The sequence below is a fragment of the Chlamydomonas reinhardtii genome, chromosome 16, assembly GCF_000002595.2.
Source record: "Chlamydomonas reinhardtii strain CC-503 cw92 mt+ chromosome 16, whole genome shotgun sequence".
Classification (NCBI taxonomy): Eukaryota; Viridiplantae; Chlorophyta; class Chlorophyceae; order Chlamydomonadales; family Chlamydomonadaceae; genus Chlamydomonas; species Chlamydomonas reinhardtii.
In genome coordinates, this window is record NC_057019.1 from 7,468,479 (window position 1) to 7,480,750 (window position 12,272).

The 12,272-nt window shown below is 66.9% G+C and overlaps 2 protein-coding genes across 4 annotated transcripts in view; one reads left to right on the top strand and one right to left on the bottom strand.

The window, feature by feature from the left end:
* Positions 1-43: 43 nt before the first annotated feature.
* CHLRE_16g686958v5 (uncharacterized protein) lies at positions 44-7,766 on the bottom strand. 2 transcript variants are annotated; one of them, XM_043071591.1, is made up of 8 exons: positions 7,644-7,766; positions 5,746-7,493; positions 4,479-5,644; positions 4,185-4,336; positions 1,935-4,036; positions 1,700-1,796; positions 1,352-1,545; positions 44-1,126 (listed from the first exon to the last, which is right to left on the bottom strand). In XM_043071591.1, the coding sequence occupies exons 2-8, from the start codon at positions 7,338-7,340 to the stop codon at positions 520-522; spliced, it is 5,913 nt and encodes a 1,970-aa protein (XP_042916297.1). In that variant the 5' UTR covers positions 7,341-7,493; positions 7,644-7,766; the 3' UTR covers positions 44-519. The 2 variants fall into 2 exon arrangements, with proteins under 2 accessions (XP_042916297.1, XP_042916296.1); XM_043071590.1 differs by having other exon boundaries at positions 4,470-5,644.
* A 2,350-nt stretch (positions 7,767-10,116) lies between these two features.
* CHLRE_16g687070v5 (uncharacterized protein) overlaps positions 10,117-12,272 on the top strand; it is a 3,922-nt gene continuing 1,766 nt past the window's right edge. Inside the window, exons 1-2 of one of the 2 annotated variants that reach the window (XM_043071596.1) lie at positions 10,117-10,873; positions 10,937-12,250. In XM_043071596.1, coding sequence (XP_042916299.1) covers positions 10,688-10,873; positions 10,937-12,250 — 1,500 coding nt within the window. In that variant the 5' untranslated portion in view covers positions 10,117-10,687. Of the gene's footprint in view, positions 12,251-12,272 lie in introns of both variants that reach the window. The other variant, XM_043071595.1, reaches the window with a different exon arrangement.

A 12,272-nucleotide genomic window follows, 5' to 3' on the forward strand; every position in this document is an offset into this window, starting at 1 on the left:
CCGCGAGCGAGCTGGCGCCGCGAGTCTGATTGCGAAGGCCTTTTCAACTCTATTGTTACATGTTACGGATAGCTTTACTTGACCTCAACCCTAGGAATCCTTGGAACAGCTCAACCGGTTGCGGATAGGGTTTCGGAGCCCCCTCGGTTGGCAGACAAAATTGCAGCAATTACAAACAGTATACCTGTAATGTTCATGACGTGCATAGTTGGTAAACGGCGAACAGTCTCCCGGACCGCGGCGTGCGTGCGATGATGATCGAAATGACCTGATCATTGACAGCCACCTGCCCAGCAGCATCCAGCGAGAGGGAGGAGTAAACAATTTTCTACAGCATCGACCAGGACTCTCCATCGTCCCCGCCAGCGGCACATGTATATGTACATATTCCTGCTTTGGAGCTGCCTTTGCGCTTCTGCCGCAACCACCAGCCACTTGGCCCCCAAAAGGCACTCCGTGTTGCCCTGAAATCTTCAGGCTCAACTTAAACTCACTGTCAACGCCTCTACCGCATCCCAGCTACCCATTCACCAGCTCCTGCTGCTCTTGTTGCGCCTGCTGCTCCTGTTGCTCCTGCTCCTGGGGCTGCGGCGCCGCCTGCTCCTGCCCCGGCATGGCAGCCCCACACGCCTGCTGTGCCCCCTGCTGCCCCTCCGCGTCCTGCTCCTGTCCCGGCGGCTGCACCTGGGACGGCGGTTGCGACTGAGCCGGCGGCTGTAAGGAAGATGCAACGGTGCCGACAGGGTAGTATGCTGCATGCGGGTGGCCGCCCATGTGCGGGTAGTAGCCGTAGCCATAGCCGTGGGCGTAGCCGTAAGGGTAAGCCCCGCCGACATGCTGCGGTGCCCCGTACCCAACCGCCCCATACGGCGGCGGCGCACCCGCGGCGTGCGCAGGCCACCCGGCGTGTGGCCACGTAGCATGTGGCCGGTGCTGCGGCTGCGGCCTCAAGGCGCCATGCGGCTGCATATGCGCCTGTGCCGGCGCCGCAGACTGCTGAGAAGCGCCGCTACAGCCGGCATGCCCAGCCGCTGTAGCAGCTGCCTTGGCAACATCTGCTGCCGCTGCCGCGACTGCCGCTGCTCCCGTGGGCGCTGTACCGGCTTCGGGCGCCAGCGGCACAGGCCTGAAGCAGTCGTCAACGAAGAAGAGAATGAGGGACCGAACATCAAATGGGAAGTTACGAAGCCTGGGCCAGTAGTATGAGTGTCCCAAGGTCGAGCATAACGCTGCGGCTGTGCGGCACTGCAGTAGTGTTGGCAACTTCGTCGCAGCGTCCAGAACTTTCAGCCCCTGCATCTTTGTCTTTGCATCTGCACGCTCTGCCCGTGTCCCGCCCTTGTGCTCCCACCTGGTGTGCCAGTTGTCTCGCGCGAACAGGGACCCCGCCCCGTCCGTGAGCGGTACTGCCACTCGCGCCCCATGACCCAGGGCCGCGCACACCGCGGCGTCGGCGGCGGCGCAGGACAGCTCGGGCTCCAGTTGTACGGCGGGCGCGTACGTCGTGAAGCCGTACAGCCACGACGACAGCGCGCGCCGGGAGGCCTGTGGCGCAAGAGGCATGGGTTGTGTTGCTCGTCGCTCTCCCACGCCGCTTGCCATGCGCGCCGCTTGCCTAGGTGCCATGAAGGTCGCGAATTCCATTGCGCCTTCCCACCACCAGCGCCCGCCTCGCCCCACCCGCACCCCTGCCTCGCACCTGGTCCGCCGCCGCGACGTTGTCCAGCAGCTCACCGAAGTGGGCCGTGACACGGACGTCCAGCCAGGTGGGGGCGGCGGCGCCACTGGCCAGGTAGCTGTGAGGCGGACAGCAAGGCCGGCGAAAGATCAGAAGCAGGTGGCCAAGCAGTAAGCTGTTAAATACAACAAGGATCAACAGTGGCCAGGCCGGGCGCGTCTCCTCCCCTCCGGCTAACCCACTGCTCACAGCCCACCTGGTGTGCCACAGCCTGAGCTTGAGCCCCGGCAGCGGGCAGCAGCTCACGCGCAGCACGGCGTTGTGCACGTGCCTCAGCGCCCGCCGCTCCGCCAGCTGCTGCGCCGCCACCAGCGCCGCCAGCCCCAGGTGGTCCAGGCGCGTGAGCATGGGCGCCTTCACCGCACTGCCCAGACCCAGCTCGCGACCCAGGCCGTCCAGCAGACCACGCAGGGAGCCGCGGTGGGGCTCAAACAGACCCACGCGCACGGCGTGCTTACGCAGCTGCTGCACCAGCGGCCGAGGCAGCTCAGCCTGAGTGCCCTGCTGGGTTGCCGCCGCAGCCGCAGGCGCCTGGCTGCCCGCGGCTTCGCCTCCTCCTCCTGTGGCCGCGGCGGCGGCTGGCGCCTGTGCTGTCACCGCTGCAGATGGCGTGTTAGCTGCTGGCTGCTGGGGCTGCGACGGCTTCTGGGTCTGCATCTTCATTGCCGGCGTCTTGAGGACCTGACCTGGCTTGACCACCAGTCGAAGTGGCGGCGGCGGCGGCAGGGCCTCCACTTGCTTCGAGTCCCGGGTAAGTGGAAGTGTGGCGGGCTGCGGCGGCAGTCGAGCCGCAAGCGCATCGACTGCAGGGCCCACCTCCGACCAGCCGGGCGCCACGGCTGGCGGCGGCCCAGCACCGAGCTGCGTCTGCACCGATGGGCGCTTGCTGGTTGCGGCAGAGGCAGCGGAGATGTCCCGTTGCTCCGGAGAAGGGTCACCCCAGCGCGCCGCGCGCGCCTTCCCTTGCTGATGCAGCGTCGGTTGCTGATGCCGCGGCAGCGCCTCAACCTCCTCAGACCCGTCGGCAGGAGATGCCGGGCCGCTGCAGCCAGCAGCAGCCCTCCCCTCTGTTCCTGTGGCGGCGCCCGCCGCCCCGCCTCCTGCAGCCTGGATCGACGACTGGCGCCGCAGCAGCATCTGCAGCCGCGCATCCTCTCCTTCCTCTTCCTCCTGCCGCAACTGCAGGCACTTTCCGGGAACTACAGGTGCGGCCGCTGCGCTGGTGGGCGGCTGCGGCTGCTCCGAGGCACGGCTGTCCAGCAGCTTGCCGCCGTCGTAGCGGCTGCTGCTGGTGGGGAGCAGGGACGCGGCCCCCTGCAACAGCGCCTTACAGCCGGCACCTGCGGAGCTGTCGTGACGCGACTGGGCGCCGTCTCTGCTGCCGCGCGGCGGAAGGACCTGCTGGCGCGATTCTACATCATGCCGGTCCGCCTCTCCTCGGCCCCGGCCACGGTCCCGGCTTCGGCTTCGGCTTCGGCTTCGGCTCCGGCTTCGGCTTCGGCTTCGGCTCCGGCTGCGCCACCTGCGGCTGTGGCTCCGAGGCCGGCTGCGGCTGCGGCTGCGACTGCGACTGCGACTGCGGGTGCGACGGCGCTGCCATTCATAGCGGCCGTGTGATGCGCTGCGGCTGCGATGTCGCCTTCTGCGGCCGCGGCTTCTGCTTCGGCTGCGCCGGCGGTTGCCGCCGCGGCTCCGGGACCGGCTCCTCCTGCTGCGGCTGCGGCTGCGGCTCCGGCTGCGGGCCGTTCGCTTGGTGGGCTCGCCACCGCAATCCGAGGCGTTTCGACCGCCGCCATGGCTGGTGCGCGCAAGGGCCGCTGCCGCTGGCCCGCTGCCGCTGGCTCCGCCGACAGCTGTGTTGTTGCCATGCCGGTTGCCGGTGCCGTCACAACCTGTGCCTTGACCGGTATGACCCACCGCGTCAACGGCAATTGCCTGACTGGGGCAAGCATCACCACCAGCGGCTGCCGCCAGCCCAAACACGCTGGCGGGAAGAGGGTGCGCACCAGTCGGCGGCGGCCGCAAAGCAAGCGGCGGCGGCGGGGCGCGTGGGCGTGCAACTGTGGGCGCGCGGCCGCTGCGGCCCTGCGGCGTGGCATGCGGCAGCTCGGAGCCGGCCGCCACCTGCAGCTGTGGTGGTTGCTGCTGTGCTTGCCCCAGTCCCGCCTGCCCTGCCCGTTGCGTCTGCTGCCCCCACCAGGCCGCCTGCCTGTCCAGCACCAGGGGCGCATCCGCCTCCACGTCCCGCACAGCCACCAGCGCCAGCACCACCAGGCCTCGCACACGAACCGGCAGCACCTGAGACGTGCGCAGACGGACGAGTGTGCACGCGATGGCTTGTGGAACGAAGAGTGACGAAGGTAAGGAGCGACAAATACCCATGCCAGCAATGTAAGCGTACGGAATGACTCCCAGGCGCAACACGCCCTCGCTCGATCCCACTAACCATGCAGTTGGGCTCCGGCGGACCCTGTCCCGCTGCCGCATCGGCGACGCCGCCTGCTGCAGTTGCTGGTGTGTCCTCCGGCCCCGCCAGCAGAAGCGCCGCCCATGGGCTGTCAACAAGCAGCACAGCTTCCTCGGCCCCGGATGAAGAGCCTGCGCAGCCCGGAAACACACATAGGTGTATTTAGCGTATGGAGGAATAACGAGGAGTATGTGTAATGAATTAGCTGCGAGCACCATTCGAGCAAACGTGCCCGCCTAACCCTTGCAAGTATCCAAGCATTACCTGACGCACCGGCCGCCGCAGGTTGCTGCCACCAGCTCTCCGGCAGTGGCAGCAGAAGCGACTGCAGCAGCCGAGACAGGGCAGCCGCCGACGCAGCCGCGCCTGCGCCTCCTCCTGCCACGCCGCCACCGGCAGACTGCTCCTCGGCCGCCATTGACTCCACGAGCCGACACGTCTCCGGGCGGCACTCGCGCAGCAGCGCAGACGCCGCTGCCGCAGCTGCGAAAGAGGAGCGCAGGGACGTCGCCTCCTCTGCGGCCGCCACCACCTCATCCGCCAGCGCCCGGGGCGCCACGTATCCACCCACCAGACCCAAGCACCCGCTCTTCTTCACTCTCGACACAACCTCAAGCCGGCTGCTGCTGCCGCTGCTAGCCCGGCCGCCGTCAGCGGCTGGGGCCACGCGGAGGCTGGTGTGCAGGAGGGGCTGTGGCGACGCGCCACCACCCGACGCGGCGCCGTTGCAGCCGCCCTCAGGCAGCGGCGCATCTGGGCCGCCGCCCTCCCCCGACAGCCCCAGCAGGGTCGCTAGGCGGCTGTGTAGGATGTTGCGCCTGAGGCCGTGGCGAGTGAACGCCGCCTCCCAGCCGGCCGCTGCGGCACTGCTCGTGACCGGCTCCAGCTGCTGCTTGGCGGGGTCCGCGCTGGAGAGCGGGCAGGTAAGCGCATCCTCCCACTGCTGCATGCTTGCAGACACGCCTGCGGCCAGCTCCGGGTGGAAGGTGAGGCCGCACAGCCGCAGCTCGCCGGGCTGCAGCGGACAAGGTGCAGGTGCAGCAGCACGCAGCGGCGGCAGATGTGTGAGCAGTAGCTGAAGCCCACTGCAGCTGGCGCCGCTTGCACCCCGGAAGCCACCGCTCCCCAACATGCCGCAGCCGTCAGCAGCAGCTGAGGACACCGCCGCGCCGTTCGCCGCCGCTGCTGCAGGTCGGATCAGCTGCGGGGCGGCGGCGCCCAGCTCAGCCTGCTGTCCGGTACCACCGGTCCGGCTTCCTGGCTCCTGCTTCACAAGTGCCATCCGCCGCAGCGCTGTGGGCACGCCCGCGGGGCTGGGGCCAGCCGCCGCCTCCGCCGCCGCATCGCAGCCAGTCCAGCCGAGGCGGGACCTGCTGCTCCGCGAGCCGCTGAGGCCGCGGCGAGGGCTCCCGCCATACCGCCGGATCCCGCGGAGGGCGCTGGGGAAACGGCAGCGGGCGGCGGTGCACCGGCGAACGTGGGCGGCAGTGCGCCTGCTGGCGTGCTCCCTGGGGACAGGCGCTGGCGTTTGCTGGGCAGCTCTCGTGGGTGCTGGCGCTGGTGCTGCTGCGCCCCCACGAGCGGTTGCGCCTGACCACTCGGTTGCACGCCCTGCCGCTGCAACCCCGGCTGCCCCTGCGACTCCTGCGCCATTGGCCACAGCTCTGTCGCCGGCACCTCCAGCCCCTCCTCATTCGCGCCAAGCGTGACTACCCGTGCCCGCACCACGCGCTGCTGCTGCGCAACGTCCGCGCCACCGCCATTGCTGAGGCGCCGCGGCGGCGGCAGGTCCTGCGGCTCCAGCTCAATGACGGCGCCGTCCCGCAGCCCCAGCACCCGCCGCAGGGCCGAGACGCCGCCGAGCCGCACACTCACGTAGCCGGATCCGTAAGTTAAGGCCCACGGCCAGAAGCAGCGTCCGCCGCCAAAGTCCAGCTGCACGACTGCAGCCGGTGCGTGCCCGCGCCTGCCGTCATCTGCGCGCGTTTCGCCCGCCGCCTCAAGCGCGCGTGGCCACCACTTGAGAATGGTTCCGTGCCCGTACAGGTACTGCTTGCTCAGACGCAGGTGCCCCACGGCTACAGGCAGTGGCGCCTTGCGTGGCTGCTGTGGCGCCTGCTGCTGCCCAAGCTCCTGCTGTGCGCTGCCCCGGCCCTGGCCCCGGCCCCGGCCCTGACCCCGGCCCCTGCCGCGACCGCGGCCGCCGGCCCCGCGGCCATCATCCCCACCGCAGCCACCGCCGCCGCCACCGCTGTGAGCATGTGGCGCACCGTCGGTGCCAGCGGTGCGGGCTGACGGCGGGACGGAGCCACTGCGGCCCTGGCCCGCCGCAGGCGCCTGCGCCGCCGCATTGCCCGCCATGTCTTCACCATTATTAGGATCATCCATCACCACTGCGATTGACTCCTCCTCGCCTTCCTCTGTGACCATCACCTCGTCACCCGGTGCAAGGGCCGTCGCAGCTGTAGGAGTAGTAGTGGCGGCGGCAAGCTGCAGCCGCCGAGCTGCCAGTGGCACGTCCTCATCGCTACTGCTACTTCTGCCCCCGTAGCCGCCGCCGTCACTGCTGCTGCTGCTGCTGCTGCTACTGCCGGAATACTCCTCGCTGTACGTGACGGCAACGCCACGGAACGCCGCCGCTGACCGCCGAGCCCGCTGCTGCCCTGCTGCGGCCTCCATGCCACCCCCACCATTTAAGGCGCCTGCTGCAGCTGCCCCGCTGAGCATCACTACTACCTGTGATCCCTGTGCACCGCCGGAGTCTTCACGTGTGATCTGCAGCCGCAGCTGCGCCAGCGCTGCACCGGTGGCGCCGCCGCCGCTCACGAAAGCGACCAGCGGGCCAACCTTGTTCATGCAGTAGCGCCCCGACGAACCAGAACGCTTCGAGTAGCGCACAAGCTCCGTCGTGAACAGCAGCGCCTGTCCCGTCGGAGACCGGCCGCAGACCACCACTTCGGCATGCCCCGTGCCGCCGCCCTCCATCGCTTGCAGCTCCGCCACTGCGGCCGGAAACAGCTCGTGCGCAGGGCCCAGCCGGAGCTGCGCCCGGTGCAAGCGCACGATGTAACTGGGGCTGTTGCCACGCGGCTGAAGGACAGGACTGCCGCCGGCAACGGGCTGCCGGTCGACCATCTTGTGGCTAGCCGGTCGTGGGGTTGCAGCAGTAGCAGCAGGGCTGACGTGCAAACGGCCGGCATAACTGGCACGGCAAGGCTCTGGCCAGCCCCGCACGGGCCTGGGTCACGGCGCTGTGCGCGCGGGGACTGACGGTCAGCAGATGCGAGCCTGCATTGCAGCATGCCATTTCATTTATATGATAAAGACCCGTGACAGCGCAGCCAATTAAGCAGCCCTGCGCGGCCTGAATCACTGAAGGACTGCAATGCCCACAAATCGTCTTTCGCGTTTGCAGCCCCAAGCAGCGAAGCCTCGTACCAATCTCAAATATATGGTAGCTATGAGAAGCTATGTTAACGTTGAATGTCTTTTTACTCGAGAGCGACAAGTGCTGCTGTTCCAGCAGTGATTGAAGTCAGGAGAGAAGGCCAGTATTTTCTAAACGTAACTTGATATGCATGAACGAACGGATTGGCTTTACGCGCGCTTTGGCAGATCTGCCACGCCGTGCGGGTTTTGGCCGTTTGCCCCGGTCCAGGTTTTGAGGTGCGTGACAAGGGGGTGCAGCCGAGAATCATGTCGCCCGGTTGCCGGTGCGCGTGCAGCCCTGCACATTATACAAAATGATACATCGCCTTCTTGGCCTGGCTTGAGGTCAGCATGCGGACGGGTCGCCACGATAGGCCAAGGTGAAGAAAGCCAGCAGATGCAATCACAGACCTGCACAGACAAGGTATGTGCCATAGATGAAGGCCACATTGCAATCAGTCTCCAGCTACTCAGCCACACACGCTAAGCGTCCAGCTTTCCTGGCTAATCCGCAGGCCGCCGCGGCTGCGGACAAGGGTTAGCGTGCCCCGGCCCCCGCACCAGCCTCCTATCGTGCTCGGCATTTGAACACTGTACATTGCGTCCCCTGTCACTTGACTCCCTTAGGGGCACGCTCCATGGATCGCATGGCGGTCCGCTAGTGGCCGCCACGGGCCGCCTGTCGCGTGCCAAGTCGCGTGCTGTCGCCGAACCCAGCAGTGTCAGGCCCCCGTGCTGTTGGTGGGGTCATGATTGCTTCAAGTATTATATATACGACAAGTGGTGCAGTGCGGTGACTGTGGATGCGTATTTCAGCAAAGATAGGAAATGTTGCCAGAAACGCCGTTTCGCGGTCAGGCGCTGCTGTCACAACGAGCGGAGCGGATAACTCAGTAATTAAACGGGCTTGTAGTCATACAATGCGTTATCATAACGGCTCCCCTGCGTATGGGCAATAGAGCGATCGAGAGGCCCTTGCTTGGATGGAATCGAGCGGCAGCACTGGTATCTCCCTTCCCGCACGATGCTGCTAAGCCATGAAAGTGTTCAAGTGCGTCCGCTGACAACGCCCGGCGTCGTTGAGCGAGAGTGGCAGCGGCCGAGCGCGCGCATGTGCGCGCGCTTTCGAGGAGCAGCCTCTTGACAGCTTGCTACGCAACAAAGCACGTTATACACTTTGTGATGTGGAACATTCTAGGACGCGCGCGAGGGTCTGCAGGGACCAGCGGCGGGATACACCAGTGCTTGTGCGATCCACAAGTGAGCGAATAGTGAAGATAGCCATGCATAATCAGCCATTTCCAGCGCACGTGTAAAATCTCGCGCATTTGGAACTCCTGTGGACTTTGCCTCTGACGAGCCGATCGTGGGCTATGAGGCTTGCTCTGGCGTGCTTGCGACGAACTGGTCGTTATCCTGCCACTCGATCGCTGGCCGCAACCATGCTGCTTACACGCAAACGGTACCAGACCTGATTCTATAATCTGCACACTGCACTGCCGACGCCAAGCCTCTTGGGCCGGGCGGGAGCGGCGTGTCGTGTTTTGCGGCACTGGACGGTCGTCCGGTTTCGCCGGCTTATCCTGGCCGTCCCGTCGGGTTTCCAATATACTCACGCCGAGCCCTGCCTGACCTGGACGACTATGTTGTGCACCACCTCACTTTGATGAAAACAACGCTGGGCCCGACGGGGCACAGTGACCGAGCGGGCTCTTGGCATGCTCGCCACCTAACCGGACGAGCCTCTGAGCTCCTGGTCTCCGAGCTCGGGTCAGGCGAGAAACGCCCTCCACGCATGCGTAAAGTGAGGCCTGGTAATCAGGCATGAACGGCCGTGATCATGGCATGGCCATATCCATATTTACCCAAGCGGGGGCGCGGTCACCTGGTCACAGTTCGTCGGTTTCCGCAGCAGATCGTCCAGGGCGCCATGCCGGCCTGGCTAACCTGCCGCTGTGCCCTCACTCAGGCTCAGCTGCATAACACGTTGGTTAGGTTGCATAAGCTTTATTTCGCCTGGTGTCGTGCCTCAGGAGCGCGAGCTGGCCACAGGCCCAACTGACGCCTGGCCGAGCCAGGCCGAGCCCAGCGGCCGAGCCTAGTGTCGTATCTGAGGCCGCCCCGCTACAAAAGGCGGGGGCAGCGCAGGTATCCGCAACACACTTATGCTGCACTTGCAGTTGGCGTAGAGCACCTTCTAGGCAGAATGCGTGCTCCGCTGCTGTTTACGCGCGCTGCGCCATGCTTCCTCCTCCTCCTTGCCTTGGTTTCCGCGCCACACACTCTGGCGTCGCGCGGCGCACGGCGTGAGCTGCTTGACGACAAAAACAATAACAACAACAACAACTCTGGGAACGAGTGAGTATGCTAGCTGGGAGTGGGCTGCTGATGTCTGACATGATGTTGAGGCAGGCCTGACTCGATAGATCAGCGGTTTCGTTTACCTTGCTGGCTGGCTATGTTCCAGCTGACAAGAGCACAGCTAAAGTTCTGACTGTTTACTTTTGCTGCCTCCAGTTTGCAGGCGCGCGTCCAGGCCCTGGAGAACCTCGTCAGGACCTTCGCGACCATCGTAAGTGCGTGTATGGCAGCAGGGCAAGTGCGCGGACGGTATTGATTTCTCGTGCGGGTCGCCCTTCACCAGCACGTTTACAAGGGATACCAAGACACGACCCACGAAAAGCGCCGACACCTGCTGGACTCGTCCGCCGGCATCATGCTCATCGCCCAACCGCGACCCTTACACTTGTGTAACGCCACCATCTTAACGACCTTCGCCCTCGGCATCCTCATCGCAGGCGTACGTAAATGGCGTCAAAAGCGATCTGGAGGCCAAGATAACAGACTACCGCGCCACCACTCAGGTGCGTCGTGTTTCGTCGAACCCCCCCTTACTTTGCCTCCTGCCACTCCCCCCCGCCCGGGAGTCGTTGTGTGCGAGCACGCACATTTTCCCGTACGAGTCACTGCCGGGATATAGCTAGGTAGCTTCGCTCATGCAATGCACCGCCATCAGTCATATGTTGCATGCTTCTGGTTAATCGTAATTGTTAATGACTAATGAGGTCTATGTTCCAACACAACTGCAGGCCGCCGCCACCGCTGCCGCCAACTCTGCAACTGCCGCGGGCCAGTCTGCAACTGCCGCCGGCCAGTCTGCAACTGCAGCCAGCACTTCCAAAACCGCTGCGCAGACCGCCGCGACCGCTGCCGCCGCCTCCGCCACCACTGCCGGCCAGGCCGCCACCGCCGCCGGCAACTCAGCTACTGCTGCCGCCGCCTCCGCCACTACTGCCGGCCAGGCTGCCACCGCCGCCGGCAACTCCGCGTCCACTGCCCAGACCGCCGCCACCGCCGCCGGCGCCTCCGCCACTACTGCCGGCCAGGCTGCCACCGCCGCGGGCGCCTCCGCCACTACTGCCGGCCAGGCGGCCACCGCAGCTGGCAACTCTGCAACCGCTGCCCAGACCTCTGCTACTGCAGCCTCAAACTCTGCTAGCACGGCTTCCGCCGCTGCCGCCGCCGCTACTGCTGCGGCCCAGAGTGCCGATGAAGACAAGACCGAAGCTGACGTTGACGCAAGCGCAGCTGCCGGATCGGCGACCAGTGCAGCAAACTCCGCCACCACCGCCTCCACTGCCGCTACCGCCGCCGGCAACTCCGCCACTACTGCTGGCCAGGCTGCCACCGCCGCTGACGCCTCCGCCACCACTGCCGGCCAGGCTGCCACCGCCGCCGGCAACTCGGCTACTGCTGCCGCTGGCTCCGCCACCACTGCCGGCCAGGCCGCCACCGCCGCCGGCAACTCCGCCACCACTGCCCAGACCGCCGCCACCGCCGCCGGCAACTCCGCCACCACTGCCGGACAGGCCGCCACCGCCGCCGGCAACTCAGCTACTGCTGCAGCTGGCTCCGCCACCACTGCCGGCCAGGCCGCCACCGCCGCCGGCAACTCCGCCACCACTGCCCAGACCGCCGCCACTGCTGCCGGCAACTCCGCCACCACTGCCGGCCAGGCCGCCACCGCCGCCGGCAACTCGGCTACTGCTGCTGACGCCTCCGCCACCACTGCCGGCCAGGCCGCCACCGCCGCCGGCAACTCCGCCACCACTGCCGGCCAGGCCGCCACCGCCGCCGGCAACTCCGCCACCACTGCCCAGACCGCCGCCACCGCCGCCGATGCCTCCGCCACCACTGCCGGCCAGGCCGCCACCGCCGCCGGCAACTCCGCCACCTCTGCCCAGACCGCCGCCACCGCCGCCGACGCCTCCGCCACCACTGCCGGCCAGGCCGCCACCGCCGCCGGCAACTCGGCTACTGCTGCAGCTGGCTCCGCCACCACTGCCGGCCAGGCCGCCACCGCCGCCGGCAACTCCGCCACCACTGCCCAGACCGCCGCCACCGCCGCCGACGCCTCCGCCACCACTGCCGGCCAGGCCGCCACCGCCGCCGGCAACTCCGCCACCACTGCCCAGACCGCCGCCACCGCCGCCGACGCCTCCGCCACCACTGCCGGCCAGGCCGCCACCGCCGCCGGCAACTCAGCTACTGCTGCCGCTGGCTCCGCCACCACTGCCGGCCAGGCTGCCACCGCCGCCGGCAACTCCGCCACCACTGCCCAGACCGCCGCCACCGCCG

What these genes read in the sequence shown, in the direction of transcription:
- CHLRE_16g686958v5 (XM_043071590.1), bottom strand. Translation starts at nt 7,340, where the DNA reads ATGGTCGACCGGCAGCCCGTTGCCGGCGGCAGTCCTGTCCTTCAGCCG. An exon ending in CAGCGCCAGCACCCACGAGA is followed by an intron (nt 5,645 to 5,745) that starts GCTGCCCAGCAA and finishes CCGTTTCCCCAG; the next exon opens with CGCCCTCCGCGGGATCCGGC. An exon ending in CGAGACAACTGGCACACCAG is followed by an intron (nt 1,127 to 1,351) that starts GTGGGAGCACAA and finishes CGACTGCTTCAG; the next exon opens with GCCTGTGCCGCTGGCGCCCG.